The sequence below is a fragment of the Molothrus ater genome, chromosome 7, assembly GCF_012460135.2.
Source record: "Molothrus ater isolate BHLD 08-10-18 breed brown headed cowbird chromosome 7, BPBGC_Mater_1.1, whole genome shotgun sequence".
Taxonomy (NCBI): domain Eukaryota; kingdom Metazoa; phylum Chordata; class Aves; order Passeriformes; family Icteridae; genus Molothrus; species Molothrus ater.
In genome coordinates, this window is record NC_050484.2 from 20,354,552 (window position 1) to 20,374,614 (window position 20,063).

The window sequence follows — 20,063 nt, forward strand, 5'->3', positions numbered from 1 at the left end:
CTATTATATGCCCACACTTGGAAACTTGGATGTCCTTTAAGAATCAAGGAGCACCAAAACAAAGGAAATACAGTGAAAACATTCAATACCTTTACTGGGTATTTCAGGTGAAAGACACTTTTTCCTTAAATAGTTGGAGGAGTGCTGGAAAAACTTAGCAGCAGGCTGTGGTAGAATACCAAAATACTGGTGATGTGACACAAATGGATATAAAAAAGAGTTAAATGGTTAAACTTAACAAGTAGAAAATTTAGACTGACTAGGATGATTTGTTAGCTTGAAGGCTACTGTAGCCTTCAAAAAAAATTATGGTAGGTCACTCAGTGTTAGTCATCTTTTAAGCAGACACAAGATTCTAATTTACAGTGGGAATAATGAAATGATAATACAAAATGACCATATCAGGGATCATTGTCTTACTTTCAAAGGGGGGAAAAATGAGTAATAAAGGTGGAAACATACACATCACTCTTGTTTGCTTGTCATTAGAAAAATTAAATAATAGAAGAAGAACTTCCACTGGTCTTAAGACAGCAGCCCCATGCATGAGTTTTGGGGATAAGGAATGATTGGAAAGGCAACATAACATAGGATATTTAGGGCAGAAGCAAAATAAACACAGAAATTACAGTTTTAAAAAAATCTATATGATAAGGTCTACCTTAGCATCCAGCAGTAAATGAAAACCATTTTAAATAATGAATTCTCAGAGCACTCTTTCATATTAAATAATTATATCCTTATAAGAGTAGATTTTAATCAAGATGTTGAGATTATCCCAAATATAGTAAAAAGTTTTGTGAATTAGATTTGACATACACTAGATTCTGTAAGTAATTTTTACAAACCTACATAAAATTTTTGTGATTTCAGAAGTGCTGCTAATCTAATGAAAATTGTTTCCCTTTTGCCACCTACATAATACAGTTTTTGCACTTCTAGCATAAACGTTTAATTTAGAAAATTTTGTCCCCTATGTTAATAGAAATTTATGTTTCCTCACAAATGTAATTTAGTAGTTCAAAATATAATGAAGACTTATAAGTGAACTGTTTGCCATATATTCTTGTGCAGAACTTCTTTAAGCCCATATTGTGAGATCTAGAAAATGTTCAGAGCTGCTAGGTAAACTTAAGAATCATTCTAAATATATATCTATTACTTGTCATTTTGGTAGCTTGATAAACATGTTGCAAACTCTCCTCTGTTGCTATTTTGTGTTGCATTTTATGCTTAATTGTATTTCATCAAATAAAACTTAATAGGCACAAAGTAGAGAATACCTTGGTGGATTGTGCAGCCATTGTGCACATTTCAGCAGAAACTGTTGGGTAAATTGTTTACAGTGTGTCACTATCTCCTTGGAAACTTTCATTAAGACAAGTTAATGGGCTGCATTATTATTTGTGATGTGCTTGGTTAAGTATCAAAAGAGACATTAGTTTGACAATTCAATGCTTACAAGTGATTAAAAAATCACTTCTGATACTTTGACATCCTTTTGTGGATTGAGCTGTAAGCAAGTAAAATGTTTTCAAGGTCTGTTTTTCTTAACTCTCATTGAAAGTGGAAGAGTAAGTATTTTGGCTGATGATTTTGAACCAGAACATCTTTGTAGAACAGAGCCACAAAAACAAAAGAGAAGTTCATGAGTCTCCTATCCATTTAGCATGTGCTAAGTAAAAGTACTAGGTCTGGGACATACTGAGTGTCTGTGTGTACCAAAGAGAGGTTTAATTGCTGCCATGGATTAGCCTACAGAGGAGGTGTGTCGCTGTATTGATCAGGGTATGGCAGCTCTGAGACACACTGCTGTATGTGCATGTGTAGTGGCAGGCAGTCTGGGTCATTTGGAGCTTGCTTTAGGCTATTTTTGCAAATTGGATGTTTTAATATATGTCAAAAATGAACATGGTATGACAATTTTACGATCATTATTAAGAGCCAGGCTTTAATTTCTTTAATCTCTCTGCCATAGCAAGTTCCGCTTTCCCTAACCAGTTTCTCACATGACTGCCATTCCAGGCTTCAGGCTGAAGCAGACCTGCACTGCATTTCAGTCTCTTGCCAGTCTCCTGGATGTTGTTTTAGTCTCCCCATTGCCTTCCTCTGTCTTCCACTCTAGGTTTTGTTGGCCTCCCAGTCTAAACCTTTGAGGTAGACTGAAGTCTATAGGGGACAATATTGAGATTCAGAATCAATTCTTCACTAGAATTACTTGGTGCTCCCAAAATTTTTCAGCAGATTCAGGGTGAAAATCCAGCTCGTTCCCAGTACTATTGGTCTGGATCATGGCTAGCTGTCATCACATCTTTGAAGAAATCTGTCATCAAATTCAACATGATTCACAAAGTCTAGTATAATGATGGCTTCTTTAACTCCCTGAAACACTGCATATGTTTCAACTCCTCAGTGCTGTCTATATCAGCAGCTGAAGGACACAGTGGCATTTGACACCACTCTGCTTATCAGGGTATATATTTCACTGTGTGGGGAAGAGGGTGCAAGTTTATTTCTACATATTGTGTGACCAGTAGTCCCTGCCTGCAGTGTACTATCATTTAGCTCCCCCCTCTTCTTCCAGTACTAAGGATTTTTCTTATTTTTATCTGCATAAACAGGGATCCATTCCTTCCTATAAAAAACTTGTATGTATCTCTATTAAAAAAAAACCCAACAAAACAAGGGGCAACAAAAAAAACCCAACAAAAAGCAAGATGAAACTAAAAACAAGGAAATTTTCTTTCCTACTATAATTCATTTTTGGCATTTATTACAGACATTCAGTTCTCACTCTGAAATATTTTTACTGCTCATCCTTCTGACAGTTAATGGTTTTGACTACAGCTTGTTCATGTTCTATTTTCTCACATAGTCCTCAGCTGTCTTTCCTTAGAAAGGAAAAGATGGATTTAAGATTGCCTTTTTCCTAGCATTACTGCAGATGCCTTGTTTAATTGATAGCATGGGTACAACAGTGACTGTCGAAGCTTAGCATTGTATTGCTCCTCCACTTTGGTCTGCTGAGTAAGAGAAGTGTTTTTCATGACAACATTTCTGGTTTGAAGCTCTTATGGCAGAAATCCTGGGGAAGACACTTGTGCAGGCAGGAAGCCAACCACTCCTTTTAGTTTCAGCAGAGACATTAAAGCCTAAAAAGATGCTCTTTTGTTTTTACATACATTGGCTTGTTTAGATTTTCTTAAGGCTTTAATTTGACTTTGTTTATGGATTTTATACTTTTTCAGTTGAGCCTGCATATTTCCCACCAGTGAACCTGTTAGTACATGGCAAAAGGGAAGATGAACAGCCAGAACATTTACCAAGACCTACCCATCTGCTTCAGTGTGGCTAAAATAGCTTTAACTGCATTTGCACACAGCTGTGTGCCAGCAGCACGTGTAGCTAGATGTACCTAGGCTTACTGTAATTGAGCTGTTCAGGTGAATAGCAGTGAAGCTACTCATAATGCAGTCCTGGTGGTGGGCTGGGGCACTGCCCTGGCCGGCGGAGCCCTGCTCGTGTTATTGCATTCACACCAGCTCAGGTTGGTCTGCAGCTGGTACTCATGCATCTCACTGCAAGGCAGAAAAACAATAAAAGTCAAAGAAACCTTGTATATCTTGGTTGGACTGTATTATTTAGTGGCCAGAGAACTCGGTGTGCTTCCAAAATAGCATTCACTGTTTCATTCTGCTGGAGTCCAGTACTGGCCAGTGCATCTCTTGCCTTGTAATCTGTTGTTTCACTCCTCAAATAAGATTTTCTGGAAATAGAAGTGTGTAGGAGGAAAATTCAGCAATGAAAACTGCAGATATCGACCAGAAAATCCTTTGTGCTATACCTCTATGCAAGCCTTGACAGAATTTATGATACCACAGACCAGTCCTGGGGCAAGGTTTCTAGAAGAGCTCAAAAATAACAGATTCTGTGGCATATACAGAAATAGAAGAATTCTGGGTTAATATGTTTAGAGTCAGTTCTGAGTAGTGTTATTGGAAGAAGAGTGATAAAAATGAATGCATTACATGGAATTAGGGTAAAGTTAATGTGGTTGCTCACTTTTAGTGGGTACTTTTGCAGCAAGACTGAGTAGACCTGTCAAAGCCTCAGGAAGATAAGATCTGTTGCACTCTGATAATGTCTGATGAAATGGCTGAAGAGAAGTCATTGAATATTCTGAGTAGAGGCAAGAGCTGTCTTGGGGACTGGCCCAGTCTCTCTGGTTTTGGTTCAACTAAAGCTCCTCCTGAAGCATCTTTCAGGTGCAGAGCCCTTTCTTCCCTACTTCTGAAAATGCTAATATCTACCTGACCTGCATGGTTTTGTAATTCAGAGTTTGTGGTTTGCTGAATTAATTTTAACTCAGGTCAGTTAATTTCTCTGGTTTGTAACGTGGCGGATGAAGGGAGGGACGTAATTTTTTTCTTTTGTTGTTAGCACTGATTAGCAGTTTTAAATAAATAGGGTCTGAGGCATGGGATCAGTACTTCTTACACTAGTTTAGTTGCAGAAGTTCACATACTGCAGAAGTAATGCTCTCATTTCAAACCATATGGTTCCATATAAATATGTAACTTGCTTAGCATACCTTGGAGTTATGTAACATTCTTACATGCCTTAAATGAGAAGTGCTGTTGATGAGATTAGATGTGATCATAACTGAATTACTGTGGTGTGATAGTGTATTTAGGAGTTATTCCCCTTAGCCCTGAGTATGTTAATGAAACACAAAGCTGATTTCCGAGAAAAAGAAAAATGTATGTCTGATACTTTCTTTCAGATGTTCCTTAGCTCCAGCACGTATCCTGAGATTCATGGTTATTTGCATGCAAAGGAGCAGGGGAAAAAATCATGGAAAAAACTATACTTTCTTTTGAGAAGATCTGGCCTTTATTTTTCCACTAAAGGTACATCTAAGGTAAGGGGGAGAAAAAAAGACAGAGAGCAAGAACTGTGAAGTCAGAGCAAATATGTATGTATTTATCATTTTTTGTAATAATAACAACCAAAATTTATAACCAAATCATTAAACTTAGAGTGATAAAAAAGAAAAACTAAGTCTAGTTATTATAGATAAAATCTAAAGAGATATGAAGATACAAAACTGGGAAGGTGTTGTCTTAGAAACTCTGGTTTCTTTTTACCTGATAAGTTTGCTTCATTCTGATTGGCATTTCTCATAACAACGTACCCTGTTAAAACAAATTGTCAAATACTAGTTAAATTTCTGAAGTATAAGTAGATGTTCTGAAAAGTGGATATAGATAGTAATTAATTATATAAAATAATAATTTCTACAGATAAATTTGGGAATTCTCAAAATTTGTCACTGGACAGTTTTTCATTCTACTAGCTCAAATTTTTGGTGGTGGTACTTTAAGCCTTATCGTATTAAGCATTGGAGTTGAGAAACCTTTTACATAAACTACCGAAACCAATGTTTATTCACGTTTTGGATTTTCTGTAATTATCTGCCAAAGTTTTCATTGAGCTGGTTTGTGTCCTTTGGCAAATTTCTTTTGTTTCCTTCCTTGACATAATTAACTTAGTGGAGAGAGATAATGGTTAGAAATGGTACTGGGCAATAATTATAACAGTATGTTGTTTTTCAGTTTATGAAAGATTATTTTGTTTTGATGTTTGAAATGCATACTGCTCTCAAAACTTGCCTCCTACTCTAATTTTATTATTGCTTGAATCTAGTGGAAGTTTTCTCAGAAATTACATAACTTACAGTCTGGGGTTTTTTCCCCCTCTGGAAGAATAAACTCTTTAACTGATTTGATTTCTTTTTCCTCTGCATTATGAAATGAATATTGAGTTGCCTCTTTTTAGACTTCATGATATCATGTTTGAAACTGCAGTTTGTAAGACTGTGTTTTGGAACAGGATAACTACTGTATTCTTCCAAGTTTCTTATCTGGAGAGGCTGGCTAAAAGTAGTCTAACGGTATTACATTACTTTTCTTTTTAGGAGCCAAGGCATCTGCAGTTTTTCTGTGAATTCAGCAATAGTGATATGTACATATCTTTAACAGGCAAAAAGATTTCTGGAGCACCAACAAACTATGGATTCTGCTTTAAGGTACAAGCTTATTATTCTGATACATATTAAAGCAAGCCACAGTTTTTAGGTAAGCTTAAGTTTCTTTAAGGCTTTGAAAGCAACATTCAGCTGTCTATTATAAAATAGGAGAATTAGTGGCTTTTATTTCAACAGGTATTATCTTCAAGATATGCTTTAATGCTAAAAAAATGTGCTGTGGCCTTCTAGCCTAACAAATCAGGAGGAACCAGAGACCTGAAACAGCTCTGTGCAGATGATGAACAAAGTAGGACCTGTTGGATGACAGCAATTAGGTTACTCAAGGTAATTTTTCTGTGTAGAGTTAACTTCTTGCTCAAGTGTGCTATGTGATATTTTGATGCTGTTAGTAGAGAAGTAACATCATTTTAGGTTCCCATGCAATAGCAGTATCAATTTTGTACTTTGAAATCTTTTTTTTTTTCATCCCTGCAAGAAGAGAGTTCAAATCTTGAAATCATTTTAAGGGGTGGAATGATGCCTCAGTCCTGAAAATATTTAACATTAAGCATATGTTTCTGTGTAACCATGTTGAATTCATGTGAGATTGCTGAGTAAAGTGGAACAAAGCGACAAGAATACACAACAAGGGAACTTTAATGTTTTTAAAATGTGACTGTGACAAAATATGAACAGGCCAGTTGGTGTATTAAATGAGTAGTATTTAATGCAAAGTGTACATTTACAAAGGCAGCAGCAACAGTGATGATGTACATTTCCTTAGCCTAACAGCTTTTCTCTCTGGTTTTTAATGGTAAAAAAGGCGTGTGCTATCTTTTTCATCTGGAAAAAACCTTACTTGGCTTAGGTTTATAATTTAAAATGCTAACCATGTTATTTTCTGGTTTTAGTATGGGATGCAGCTGTATCAGAATTACATGCAACCATATCAAGGTAGAAGTGGCTGCAGCCCTTTGACTATAACACCTATGGTATGTCCCACAGTAGCTCCATGAATAAATACATGTTTCTGCCATTGTGCTCTTTTCAAGTAACTTGTGTCAGTTACACTACTGACCTGCTCCTTCAAAACCTTGCATGTGCCAACGCTTGCCGAAATATTTAGGGCTGACAGGATTGACTAGAGAGCTAATTAATTAACTTCCTTTCTTAGAACAAATGAGTTAAAAGGTTTTGTAAAATCTTCAGTATTTTTGGAATTCATTGGCTTATTGCTGTTGAATGGGAAGAAGATTTTGAAAAGAAAGCAGCAGGACCATAAATGCATTAAAAGAGAAGCAAAGTGTTTAAGGTTACACATGCTGATGAAAAAGAAGACTGTAACAAATCCTTTTTGGTATACTTCCTCTTTTAATTTTTTTAAAAAAATATAAAATGTTAAGTACTTGAGATGAATTTGAGCTGGTGTAATACTGACTAGACTTTGGGGGAAAACCATAATTTGGCAGATTTCTCTTGTTTTGGGGAAAAGCAGCCTATACAAGGTATCGTGTCCTTCTTCACAGTAGGATAGTTGGGATTGGATGAGGTTGTCCATTTCTTTATATCTTACATTATCCCAGCTCTTTATGAGTCATTTGATTTCAGACTTTTTCATGGATGATTTATATCCCTTTTGTGTTTTGTTTTTGGCTAAATTGGATAAAAATTACTTATTGCTGAGATCTGTGACAATGATTTTATAGTGATTTCTTTTTAGCTTTTATTATAGTTCTTGCTGATAAAATGCCTAAAAAATGCGTTTGCTATCACAGGTATTCACAAACATAGTTTTCAGTCATCTTGCTAATAAGCATGGCTTATTAAGCATGTGCTTAATATGCTGCCTGTGCCTTAGTTTGTGTTCTGTGAAGCTACTGCAATAGCCAGCTGCTGCTTTTGTGATGGGTCAGGGAGCCACTACTGATTGTCTCCTCTTTCACTGTTGTGTGCATTTTAGTTCCCATAGCTTCTAACAGGCAGAATCTATACCCACTGCTAACAATGGCATTGTTTTTCTACTCGTGTATAATTCGTGAATAAAACAGCAAATTGAATAATCACGGATTAAGCGCACACGCTGATGAACTAAGTATACTTCCTAAGTATGTGGAGCCACTTCCATGTTTCACATTCCTTCATTTCTCAACCATGTCAGCTACAGAGTTCCCTCCACCCTGCTAGAGGCAAACATTTTCTCTTAATTTTCCCTTAATTTTTTACTTTTGCAAAGTTCTTTACAGGTTACAGTTACTCAGATAGACCTTAGTGTACAGTGTACAGTGAACTGCAGAATTGCTGTCTTCAATTTTTAGTTATATTCATGATTGCAACCAAGCAAAAAAAAACCAAAAAACCAAAAAAACCCCCAAAAAACAAACAAACCCAAAAAAACCCACCAAAACCCCCAAAAAACCAGAGCTGCTCTGGTTTTGGACTGGGAAGCTTTGCTAACCCTACAGAAATCTGGCCTCTTGTGTCCAGATGTTGCTTTAACCTATAGATTGCTCTTTTATTTATTAGATATTCCAGTGCCTGCCAACATTTGAGCCATCACAATTCTTATAAAACCTGATTGTGTAAACCTTGGTTTCTGAGAAACATTTTGATGATTTTTAGGACTGTTTTGTCAAACCTCAATGTTCTTATTCAGTTGTTACAAAATTGATCTTCACTGAGAGAAAAAAACACAAGCATTTTTTGTAACAGATGCTGCAGTTATTGAGTCTGTGATTACAGTTAGAAGTGATGTATTAAAATAGAAGTTATACTCCATAGAAATTGCTGCTTTCAATGCTTAAATATGGTAAACTGAATGAAAATTCATGTAGCAAATATATAAATCTGACATATTTCTAATGAAATATTTTTAATTTTTTTAATTGGATCATTATGCATAATAATTTTGTATTTTACCTTTTTTTCCCCTGTTACTTGGACATCTTAATAACAGTTTCCTGACGTGTTTTGACATGGAAAGGGCTAGTTATAGTTAAAAATATAAATACAGTTTATGGTAAAGTGATATATTTGTCATCCATTGCAGTAATGCAAAAAGATGGTCTGTCCAGCCAGACTGTAAAATTGAGCTTTGCAGCAGCATACTGGAATTATAAATGCTCCCTAGGGTAAAATGAGTTTGGCTCTGATGAGAAACACTGCCAATACTTGAAATATCACTTACAAAACATAATGTTTTTTCAGAAGCTTGCTTTTAAATGATGGATCTTGTAAAAAGTGAGCAAACTAAATTTATTTTTCTTTGTTGCAGAGAAGCATTTCAGAAAATTCTTTAGTAGCAATGGATTTCTCAGGACACAGAAGCAGAATTATAGAAAATCCAACAGAAGCCCTTTCAGTTGCAGTTGAAGAAGGATTAGCATGGCGGGTATAAATACCTTTGATTTATCAGAATAGTATTTTCTGGTTTGGTGGGTTTATTTTTGTTTGTTTGTGTTTTTAACAAAAGAGCTTTGAAGTCACATTTTTGCTTCTCTCTCATACAGAGGAGAGGGTGTCTCCGACTCAACTCACATGGTAGTCCTATTGCCATGTCTAATATGGGTATGTGTGAGTTAATTCCTTGCCAGAAAAATGCAATAACTGGTTCTTTCAATAAAGGGATTATGTTTTTTCACTGATCTTTTTTTCTACAGCTATACACAGATCTCAGTCATGGTTTCATCATAAAATCTCTAGAGAAGAGGCTCAGAGACTTATTTTGCAGCATGGACTTGTAGATGGGTAAGTTAATTCTTTACAAAACTTCTTTGAGACATGTTTCTAGCCAACAACTCCTGTTTTCATGTGCCTCTTTCTGGGGGGAGGTGGGGCAAGGAGTTTGCACTCGCCTAATAGCAATAACAGTTCTTTTATATAAGGCTATCTGGGGATCAGTTGGTTCCTATTTTATATCATTTGGAAACCATGAAGTGGTGATCTAGGACTTAGATTCTGTCACTGACTGATTACTTGTGTCCGTTCAGAGCCAAGCACTAGAGCTGTGTCTTTGCACAGGATTCTCTGGAGCTGTCAGCCTTGGCACCACTCTTTTGTATCTCTGTTAGTGATGAAAGAGTGAAAGAAAGCCTGAAAACATCAATTCTAAGATGAACTGTGCTGGGACATACATTGAAAAAAAGTATGCTTTTTTCTCATTAATTGACTAAGAATTGTGTCATCCTTTAATAGTAAACAATAAATGTTAGAATAAGACTGTAATTTTTCTTATATTTTGTTTAAATATTAATTTAAAAAAATGACAAAGCAAGTAGGCATTTTATGTTCAACTCCTCCTGCTTTTCATTCCTGCAATTTTATCCTTAGTCCTGTATTAAGTGTAAACTTGGGCCTCCTTCATTCAATGAGTAATTCCATAAAAATTCCGTTTCCTTGAGTCTGTTTCCAGTTAGGTACCTGGATCATCAGATTGCTGGTTAAATTCCTTCAGTTTTAGATTAAGTATGTTGTAATATTGTTTTCTACATCTACAAAAAGGGCTCCAGGAAAAAAAAAAGTGAAGGGAAGGAGAGACAAACTCAGCACAGGGATGATTAATTGGACTTCCACTTTTGTATTTTTTTTAAATTTCTGGGGTCTTGTTCTGTGCTCTGCATTTATTTTTGCGCTTGTTGGAAGAGTGAGACAGGACATGGAGATGAATCCAACATATATTTCTGAACAGGATGTCAGTCTAGGCCTGATGCATCTTTCAGTGTATTTCTTACACACAAACTGAAATGAGAAAGTGAATACCTTGCTAGCATTGGTTTAGTACATTGTTGTTTATGTTATATTCTTGGAGCCATTCATAGCTGTGCAGTGGGATTTTGAGGAGGATGAAACTTTTGTGTGGACTATCTAGAATTATTTAGAACAGTGGTAGTAGGAGTGCTCATATGCTGTCAGATACATATTCAGTAGTTACAATGAAGTAATGAACACATGACATCATGTGACATCATTTTGATGAGCTGAAAGCATGAATTATCACCAGAAATGCAGCCATCTTTTATAGGAAAAATAAGACTTTAGTTTCTGGGAGTAAGGGTCCAGAAAATAATCCATATTGACCCTTTTAAGGTGATCCTGAGCAAGTAGTTCTCATGCATATATGACAAGGGAATAGGGCCTCTGTAATACTGTATGTACCAACAAATATGTTTTTCATGATGGCTTTTAGAAGACCAGGAGGCAGTTACATAAACTAGCTACAGTAGTTCTAGAATTTGGATAGCCCAATAACAGAATTAGGGACAGCAACAATCTTAAGGCATGTTATGAAGGAAGAAAGTTTTTGGATCTGGTGTTAAACCAACTTTCTTAAAAAAGTTCACATGGTAATATTGTAGATTTTGTATTTTACCCCCTAAAGTATATTTGAAGACTATTCAGTGATAAATGGTTGATGAAAGGGATAAGAGCATTACCAAAAGGCCCATGAAAAAGTCCAGCTCGTCTTTCAGAGAAGTTCATGAGGGAGAAGTTGACTGGAGTCATCCAGCATGTCTAAAAAGCTCTTTGCAGAGCTTTTTTTTTACTATTTCTATTTTTTTTTTTTTTTTGCTATTTCTGAGATTCTGTGAACTACAGTCCTTTTTCTATTTTCTATTTTCTATTTTTTACTATTTCTTTTTTTTTTTTTACTATTTCTGAGATTCTGTGAACTACAGTCCTTTTGTCATAACAAAAATTTTAAAGGTTCTTTGACAACTAAAATAGGTAAAGTAGGTAATTGTGATTATTTTAGAAAATAATGAAGATCTTTTTATCTGAAGGAGAAGAAATGTTCCTTATATTTGTGATAAAACTAGGAAAGAAGTAAGAAAATGTACTTTAAAAAAACTGATGAATGAGAACCAATAAAAGTGATTACATTGTGTATCATTAAATGTGGATCCTAGTAACTGGGAATAGAGACCCCATGTTGGATATCTACAAAGTTGCACATTCCTATAGTGTCATTTTTCTGAAAAAAATGAAGTGCCCGTCATTGATGACAAACATATAAAGTACGGAAGTTAGTGCAGAGGATCTGTGAGCGCTGTGAGCAGTGCCGTTCGTGTCCCGGGAGGGTGAGAGCCCGCTAGGTGGTGGGAGCGAGCCGGTCTGAGCGGAGCCCGCGCTGCCGGCTCTCCCGCTGCCCCTGCCGTGCCGAGCCGGCCGAGCCGGGCCGGGCCGGGCCGAGCGCTGGGCTGGCAGCAGCCCTCGGGAGGAGCTGCATCGGTAACGGGGCACAGGCATTTTGACAGAAACGGTAATGAGCATGGACTCCAAGTTTCTTAATTCCAGGAATTTTCTTACTATGTAAAAATAGAACTCTTAAAAACTTTGAGAATGAAATTAATACTTTGGATCCATGCTGGAAGTCAGTGAAAATCCACTGCAGATCTTTGGCTGTTTTTTTTCCCCTTGAAATTCTTTCTTTTCATGTAGTAGCCGGACTCTCATTTCTGGTGTGTGGTGGGGCAAACAGTTAGGATTAGGTGGTCACTAATGCTCACTTGATTGAAACCTGCAAGTCCATTTTGCCCGTTTCTTTTCTCTCCTGAAAGAGGAGCATGCTTGCCAGTGGCTGTCCCTCCATTTCCCTTCTTTGGTGTATTAGTCAGCTATATCTGTTCCAGACCTGCTCAGTACAAGCAGTTCAGACTCTCTCCACTCCAAAGCTATCTACCAGGTTCCTCCCTGTCCTACAGACTGTTCTCTGCCAATATTCCAAGCCAGGTGATTCAGTGAAAACTGTCTCAGGCTGGTAATCATCCCTTGTCTTTACCAAATCATTCTACCAGGGCTATGGCAAAGTTGTGTTTGTCCATGTTCTGATTGGAATAAGTTATCAGTGAATTTTAGTTGCAGTGGCACTGTTGGCCATTCAGAGTGTCATGATTTGAATAATCATTCCATAAAGCAAGCAGAGTGTAGCTTGTTGTTGGGAATTTTGCTGCTGTGCAGAAATGAGAGTGCATTTATGAAGATTGGCCAGATGTGAAGAACATTCTGGTGTGCCTTGCATTACCTTTTCTGTAAAATTCCTGTTGAACTACTTTTTGAATTTTACTTAAAATGCTTGTGATTTAGAAAATTCAAATTTTCTCTAGTCAGAGTCCAAGGAAAAATTTTGTTCAAAGCACAAACTTTGAGGGTGCTTTTCTGTCTGAAGAAATGTATTGTAATTCTATGCAGTGTAAAAACTAACGCCTACAGTGTCATTTATTCTGAGAATGCATGTTTTTCACATAATAGACAAGGTGAAGAAGAACTTAAGAGAAAGTATTCCCAGTGACACATTTGCAGAGAAATACTGATTAAAAGCCTAACTTATATAATTGATATTATTTATGCTTTTCACTAATACTTGCTGTAATGAATTTAGAACAGTTTTAACTGGATATTTATAAAAGGATTTCAAATGTTCTTACTTTGAAACTTTTTGATCTCTTTTAGGGTATTCCTGGTACGCGATAGCCAAAGTAACCCCAAAACATTTGTATTGTCACTGAGTCATGGATTAAAAATAAAACATTTTCAAATTGTACCAGTAAGTAAGTTTTTTCACTTTATATATGGAGTTTTAAAACCAAAAAACTGAAGAACTGTGGTAGAATATGGATGGATTTTTTCTTCTTTTGTTGTTTTATGGAAGATGTAAACATCATACCTGTATCACTTAATATAATTTGTATTCTTTAGTAGAGTTGAATGTTTTTGAGCTTTGCTGTTTGATTTGTTCTAAAGCTTGACTAATATTACGAAATCCTAAAAAGTTTCTTGAAAAACTAAACAAATCTGTTTCAACTGGAATAGAAGGAACCCTGATGGCATGAAAATCATGTGTTAAGAGAGTTCATGTTTCTTTTTACTTTTCAGTATGTACACAATTTCTAAGTCATCTGTTTTGGACTGCCTCCATCATGTGTCCATATCTCACTGAGTCTTCTGTTAAGGTTATTTTCAATATTTGTAGTCAGACATATTTTGTTGACCTCTCTTGTTACTGTGATATATTCAGAGGAACAAAAAAAAAAAATCATTATTTAGTCCAGCTGCTTTATAGGTAAGCTAGAAGTTACTAAGCTGAAATCATATTTCTGTTAGTTTTCATTGAACATACTGTCCAGTTATCCTGAGAGAATGGTTAGCCATCCTCATTGCTTCCACTCTCTCACAAGGTGGTTTATGTGGATTTCTTTACATGCTGCATCTCTTGAATTGAGAAATACTTGAGCATTTGTGTTTTGGCCACAGATGCTTGACATAACTGAGCAGACCCAAGCAGACCCAAAGCTTTTTTATCTCTCTTTACAAGAACCTTTCTTCCAGACCAGATAATACTCTAGCTTCCGTGTATCTTCCTGCTGAAGTTTCTAGCAGATTCTGCTGTTTCTCAGTAGAAATTACTGGCACTATTTTTTTTTCTTTATCTGTTGATTCTCTCTGATCATTCACCAAATTTCTGTATGCCTTACCTAGGGCTTGTAGCTAATATTCTCTACTAAAAAAAGTTTATGTAGAATAAAATTGAAGCATTATTTGAGAGGAAGAAATAAGTTGATCAGATTACCTATAAGAATTGTCCAGGATTTTGTTGTGTTTAGGTACAGAATATGGAGGATTCCTTTATCCAAAAGTGATAATTGGACTGGATCCCATGGGATCATCAACATATAGTCCTTGATAAGAATCCCAGGTGTAAGATCTCTGTGCATTCATTGACTGTAGTCACTTGTATTTACTTTGGTGTAATCGTTGTGTGGTTTAGAAAACCTTCTAAACCCCATACAAAGAGTATATGATTCTAGTTCATTAGGATGTCCTTTAACTCTCAAAATGAAGAGACCACTTTTCCTTTCCCTATCAGGAAACAGACCCTCTCTTCTCTAAGTGCAGGTGTAGCAGGACGCTGCAGTTATCTTCAGTTTCCTCCGAGATGGACGATTCTCTTCTCTTCATGAGAATGTGCTAAAACCTTGCTCTCCTGTTGTGGAATCTTTGGATGAATCAGGAATTCTTAGTTTTGATGTAGTTGTCTACAGACTTGGGTCACATTTCTCATGCTGTTCATCAAGAAGACCTGTATCACTTCATTGCAAAACTTGACTTACTTGAAGGAAATGTTTTTGAATTGTTTTTTAACTAAAGCAATTTCTCCTATGATAGTAGCCAGAAAAAATAAATCCTGATGAGAGCAGCTTAATCCAGACAGAATGTGTCAGCATGGAAGCTGTTGTCCCCCAAATATTGGCATGTTCCTTTCTGTCAGTTTCTGGTTGCATTCAGTACCCTCATTGCATTCGCAATACCCTGACTTAAATGTGCTCTGGTTTTGCTGGAATGGTGCTATTTAAAGATTTCAGAAAATTGTTCTTTAAGGGAGGAAGGGTTTTGGTTCCAGTTGCTGCTGATCTAAATGAATTGATCATTTTCTAAGAAACAAGGCATTTTATATTACTGTAGTAAAGTCATAGCTTATTAGTTGAAGATCAAGGTTACCTCTTTGAATTTCAAATTCTACTGTTCTAAACACTTACCTGTTTCCAGCCATTCTGAAGGCAAACTTTCTTACTAAATGTAAACAAATAAATGTAATTTACAAAGCCTCTTTACAAGGTAAAAACAATCCAATCCCTAGATGACTTATTTTTCTCTTGTATTTTAGGTTGCTTCAGGTTATGCTGCACTTAAAAATGTCCCCTTTTAGATAGGGTATGCAGCTTGCTAGTTCATGCCTCACCCATATAAACAGGTGCCTTGTGTTAACATTGGCAACCTGTGTAACAGGTATTGCAGGTGGGTAGTTGGGAATTGATTGTAAAAAGTTCAGAAGGAAAACTTTGGGATACATTTGGGATCCTGTACTGTGAAAATTGGAGAGCTTGTTACTTTAAAGGTATTTTTCAGCCTTTACACTCTGAGCTGATGCAAGTTCATTTAAATGGATTCTATCCTGAAATTTCATTCATATGAAGGATGAAGAGTTGATATACAGTTCTGGGACTGTCTTTTTCTAATAAATGTTTTCTCATAACAGGCTTCTTAGCTTGCAGAAAATGCGAGGTTCTTGAGCAACAGAACTTCGATATGGGTTTTTGCTTTGCAAAATATTGATAGCTTTAAAATTAGCAATCTGTCTGGTATTCATTTCAAGGAATTAACTTATTAGGATCATAACAGACATTTGAATTGTTAACTCTTCTTGCCTGCAGTGTGTTGGCAGGAAAATTGCATGCATAAAGAAAGTCCAATGAATGATAATCCATTTTCAGGTTTTTGGCTGGAGCACAGGAGTTCACACATTCTCACATTGGTAATTCCTTAACTAGCAGAGTTTGACCTGGTTTGACCAAAGTCTGAGAATAAAGAAATAACAAACTACTTCCAGTCATAGTAGAAAGGGGTAGAATAATCCAGGAGTCATAAGCAGTTCAACAGCTGCTTCAGATAAAACTTCTTAATTACAGGTAAGACAGCTAATTATATCTTCTCCTTTCCCCTGTATTCAAGAAGGGTAGCTGCATCTTTCCCTAGCACACCATCTGCTACTCCGTGCTAGCCCTACTTCAGGATCCTCTGTTCAATACTCTTTCAATCTTGTATCTCTTTTCCCTTTTCTTTTTAAAAATAGTTTGAATCGATTTTTTCACCCTTTATTTACATGAATACCAATTAGTCACTATTTCACTAATCCCCTTGATATTAGACATATCAGCAGTAGAGGAACTAAATCAAGAAATTATGTAGTCAGCAGTGCAGTACAAATTGTGCAAGAGCTAACATTTAGTAACTTAGAAGAGGGAAATAGTGATTGTAAATTTTTAAGCATCAAAAGGAATCTTTCAAGGTATCTGTTGAAGTTTCTTCTTTCTCTTCTATATCTGTGCTAATACATGTTTGGAGCTGCAGCAATTCTTCCCCCTACAACAAAGAAGTGCTGGAGCAAGCATGTCACTCGTGTGATGGGTAGTGTCTTGTGTAGCTAATAGTACCCAGCACACCACTGCACTAGTGTGCAGCCTCATCACACCTTACAAAAGTGAAAGAAAACAATGGAAATGAATGGAGCAAAGGTTGAAATTTATTAGTAACTTCAAACTTGGTTTCTTCATGTTCCTCTGTAAGAACTCAGGGTTGGTATTAACCCCAGCTGTAATTTCAAAGCAAAGGCATGAAGTAGTATTGTCAATGCAGAAAGAGTATTCCTATACTTATTTAACTGTTCTTTTTAGGTGTGTACTTGAAGTCAAATAATACATTATTTTCCTATTGGTCTTTTTAAAAAAAAAAATCTTAAAATCTTTTCTTTAAGATGTGTAAATGATCACTGTATTTTTTCTGCTCACCGTAGTTGTAAGATTACGAATATGTTGGTAAGTTGAGAACACTTCTCAAACAAGTATTCAAGTCAGAAAAAAATACCGTAGCAAAAGAAGATTTTATTGAATCTTGTTTTTCCATTTTTACAGTTGGAAGATGATGGGAAGCTATTCTATACCCTCGATGATGGTCATACCAGATTTACTGATCTCATCCAGCTAGTGGAATTCTATCAACTTAATAAAGGAGTCCTGCCTTGCAAGTTAAAACACTATTGTGCACGGATTGCTCTTTAACCAAAGCATTTGTTGTTTCATCAGAGGGAAAGGAAGATGCTAGTATACTTTTTCCCCCAAAGGCAATTTGTATAGCAAAAGAGGGGGGAAAATCCATTGCATTGTAAAGATTCTATGTTTAAGCTGCAAAAAAAAGATTAATTTATATTCTATGTAGATAAGAACTTTGCTTTGTGATTGTCACAGCAAAATTAACTTTATGGTTTTGAAAAACCATTTTTTCCTATGTAATTCTTTAGTGTTGTCTGGGACTTGCTGGGTTTTCTTTTCATCCGAAAACAGTTTTGAAAAATATTGTGTAACTCCTACAAAAATATAACTGAAGGAAGATCTTTGTTCTAAGGTTTAAAATTAACTTTTTTCTCTATAAATGTTTCTCATAATTTCTCTTCATCACATAAAAGAATAACATTTACTGTGGCAAGGATCAGAAGCTGAACTGCACATTTTATTTGTAAATAAAATGAATAAATATTTTGCACTATATTTTTGAATGCTACTTTAAGGATTATCATATCCAAAAAGTGAAAAATCATTAAAATCACTTATAACTGCTCAGTTGTATTGAGTCCTGCTATTCTTGTGGGATATTTTAAACGATTTTTTTTTTCTAATCTAATGACTAAATCTACATCTTCATACAGGGCTGGACTGTCACTTACTTGGCTGTGAAATGTATGAACATGCATAATTATTGTGTAGTGCATAATGTGGTTTAGTGTATACCTATAATCTCTGACACAAAGAGAGGCAGAAAGACCTGTTAAGTAGTGTGGATATTTGCACAGTTGAGGGAGGAATCAATTTCAATTGCCCTAAAAATAAAAGTAATGCTATAATAGTTGTAAATTATCAATAATTTACAATACTTACAAATAAAGGTAAATCCGGTGGACTTTGCTGAAAACCTCATGAAAGTCTATTTGTAGTCAGTTCCTAGATTATTTTATTATTTATTATAAAATAAAATTGTCAGTTTAGCTACCAGTTAAGCAGTCTTTACAGGTTATCAAGTATCTAACATTCTGGCTAAAAAGTACTGTGCCAGTCTGCCGAATCAAATTTTGCACCACAGCATTAGAATTAATTTTGGTATTTGTGTTTTGAAAGACAGTTGTATCCTTGAACAAAAACTCGAGTGCAGTGGGACTTGGGAAAGAGGCATCCCCATCCTAATGCTTGGTATCCAAGAGATTTGATCTTGTTGAAAGGATTCAGGACATTGTCCTGGGTATCTTTACAAAGGGTAAAGGCCGGAGTGAAATCAGTTTTTGAAGATGGGCCATCACACTGAATCCAGCTCCCCCTTCCTGTGCTTGCTTGAGGTCCATGGCTGCCAGCCACAGCAGCTGCTCTGCTGCGGGAGGAGGTGGGGAGAAGGTAAAGGAGGCCTGGGCCAGAGATGGAGCCGCTGGGCCCTGAGGCACAGCAGAGCTGGGATGTGTCAGCTGCCAAGGTCATGGACATGGAGGCTTGAGAACAGTGTGGTAACTGTAGCCTGTGGTTTTGTTATTGTGTGTCTCTGGAAGGCAGGCATAATAACATAATACTGTGATACTTAATTTACCGACTTGATCCACACATCACTGACCTTTTCCTCTGGTATGCAAATGCAGTTTTTAAAGCTCATTAAAAAAGCAACTCTTCCTAATGTGTACCAAAGATGCAACATATGTGGTGCCTAAGCTCATTACATTAGGAAAGCTTTGTAAAAATCTTTACAGTCTAATAAATTTAACTCTTAAACCTCAAACATAATTTCAAATTGTACTTAAAAAATAATTTTAATTAAAACCTCTTCAGGTTTGGTTTAATAATGTGGTTACTTCTCAGGTAGTTTTATTCCAGATGTTGATGTAGAATAAGGAGAAACATTCTCTGCATCCCTTTTTTAAATCACCTCTTGACAAATGTCTATTGTCTATTGTAGTCCATTTCTACTTGGACATGTGAAAGCTTCGTAATTTTTATTTGTATTTATGTATTCATGCTTGGCAGAGAAGCCACCTGCTCAGTGACTGGAGTACCTGTCACATTTGGACCTATCAGAAAAGAAAAGAATGTAGGTATTATATCACATGGTGGAGAGACATCAACCATCAAGAAGCTTTGCCTGCTTTTTCAGTTTTTGTTTCACAAGTGAAATTGAAAAAAGCCAAAAAACAAAAAGAACCAAAATAATAATAATAAAAAGCCCAAGTAAAATCAAGTTTTGCTTAATGAGCATGGGATTTGAACATTTGAGCTGTCAAGTATTCAAAACTTTCTTATACTGCAAAGCGTTTCCTCCTGCATTTTGACAGCTCTCTTAATTAAAATCTAAACTGAAATGTTGCTGGGAATACATAATCAATTTTATATGCACTTTTATATGATGTGTATACCTTTTGTGGATTCTGTTGTTGTTTGTGACTATGCCAGAAAAA

The 20,063-nt window shown here is 36.0% G+C and overlaps 1 protein-coding gene across 2 annotated transcripts in view; it reads left to right on the forward strand.

The window, feature by feature from the left end:
• Positions 1-18,195, forward strand: part of GRB14 (growth factor receptor bound protein 14) — a 58,039-nt gene extending 39,844 nt beyond the window's left edge. For both annotated transcript variants that reach the window (XM_036387162.1, XM_036387163.2), the window contains 9 exons: positions 4,784-4,921; positions 5,978-6,088; positions 6,278-6,373; positions 6,940-7,020; positions 9,300-9,416; positions 9,535-9,592; positions 9,685-9,772; positions 13,475-13,568; positions 17,491-18,195. In XM_036387162.1, the coding sequence (XP_036243055.1) occupies positions 4,784-4,921; positions 5,978-6,088; positions 6,278-6,373; positions 6,940-7,020; positions 9,300-9,416; positions 9,535-9,592; positions 9,685-9,772; positions 13,475-13,568; positions 17,491-17,637 (930 nt within the window). In that variant the 3' untranslated portion in view covers positions 17,638-18,195. The remainder of the gene's footprint in view (positions 1-4,783; positions 4,922-5,977; positions 6,089-6,277; positions 6,374-6,939; positions 7,021-9,299; positions 9,417-9,534; positions 9,593-9,684; positions 9,773-13,474; positions 13,569-17,490) is intronic.
• The last annotated feature ends 1,868 nt before the right edge of the window (positions 18,196-20,063 follow it).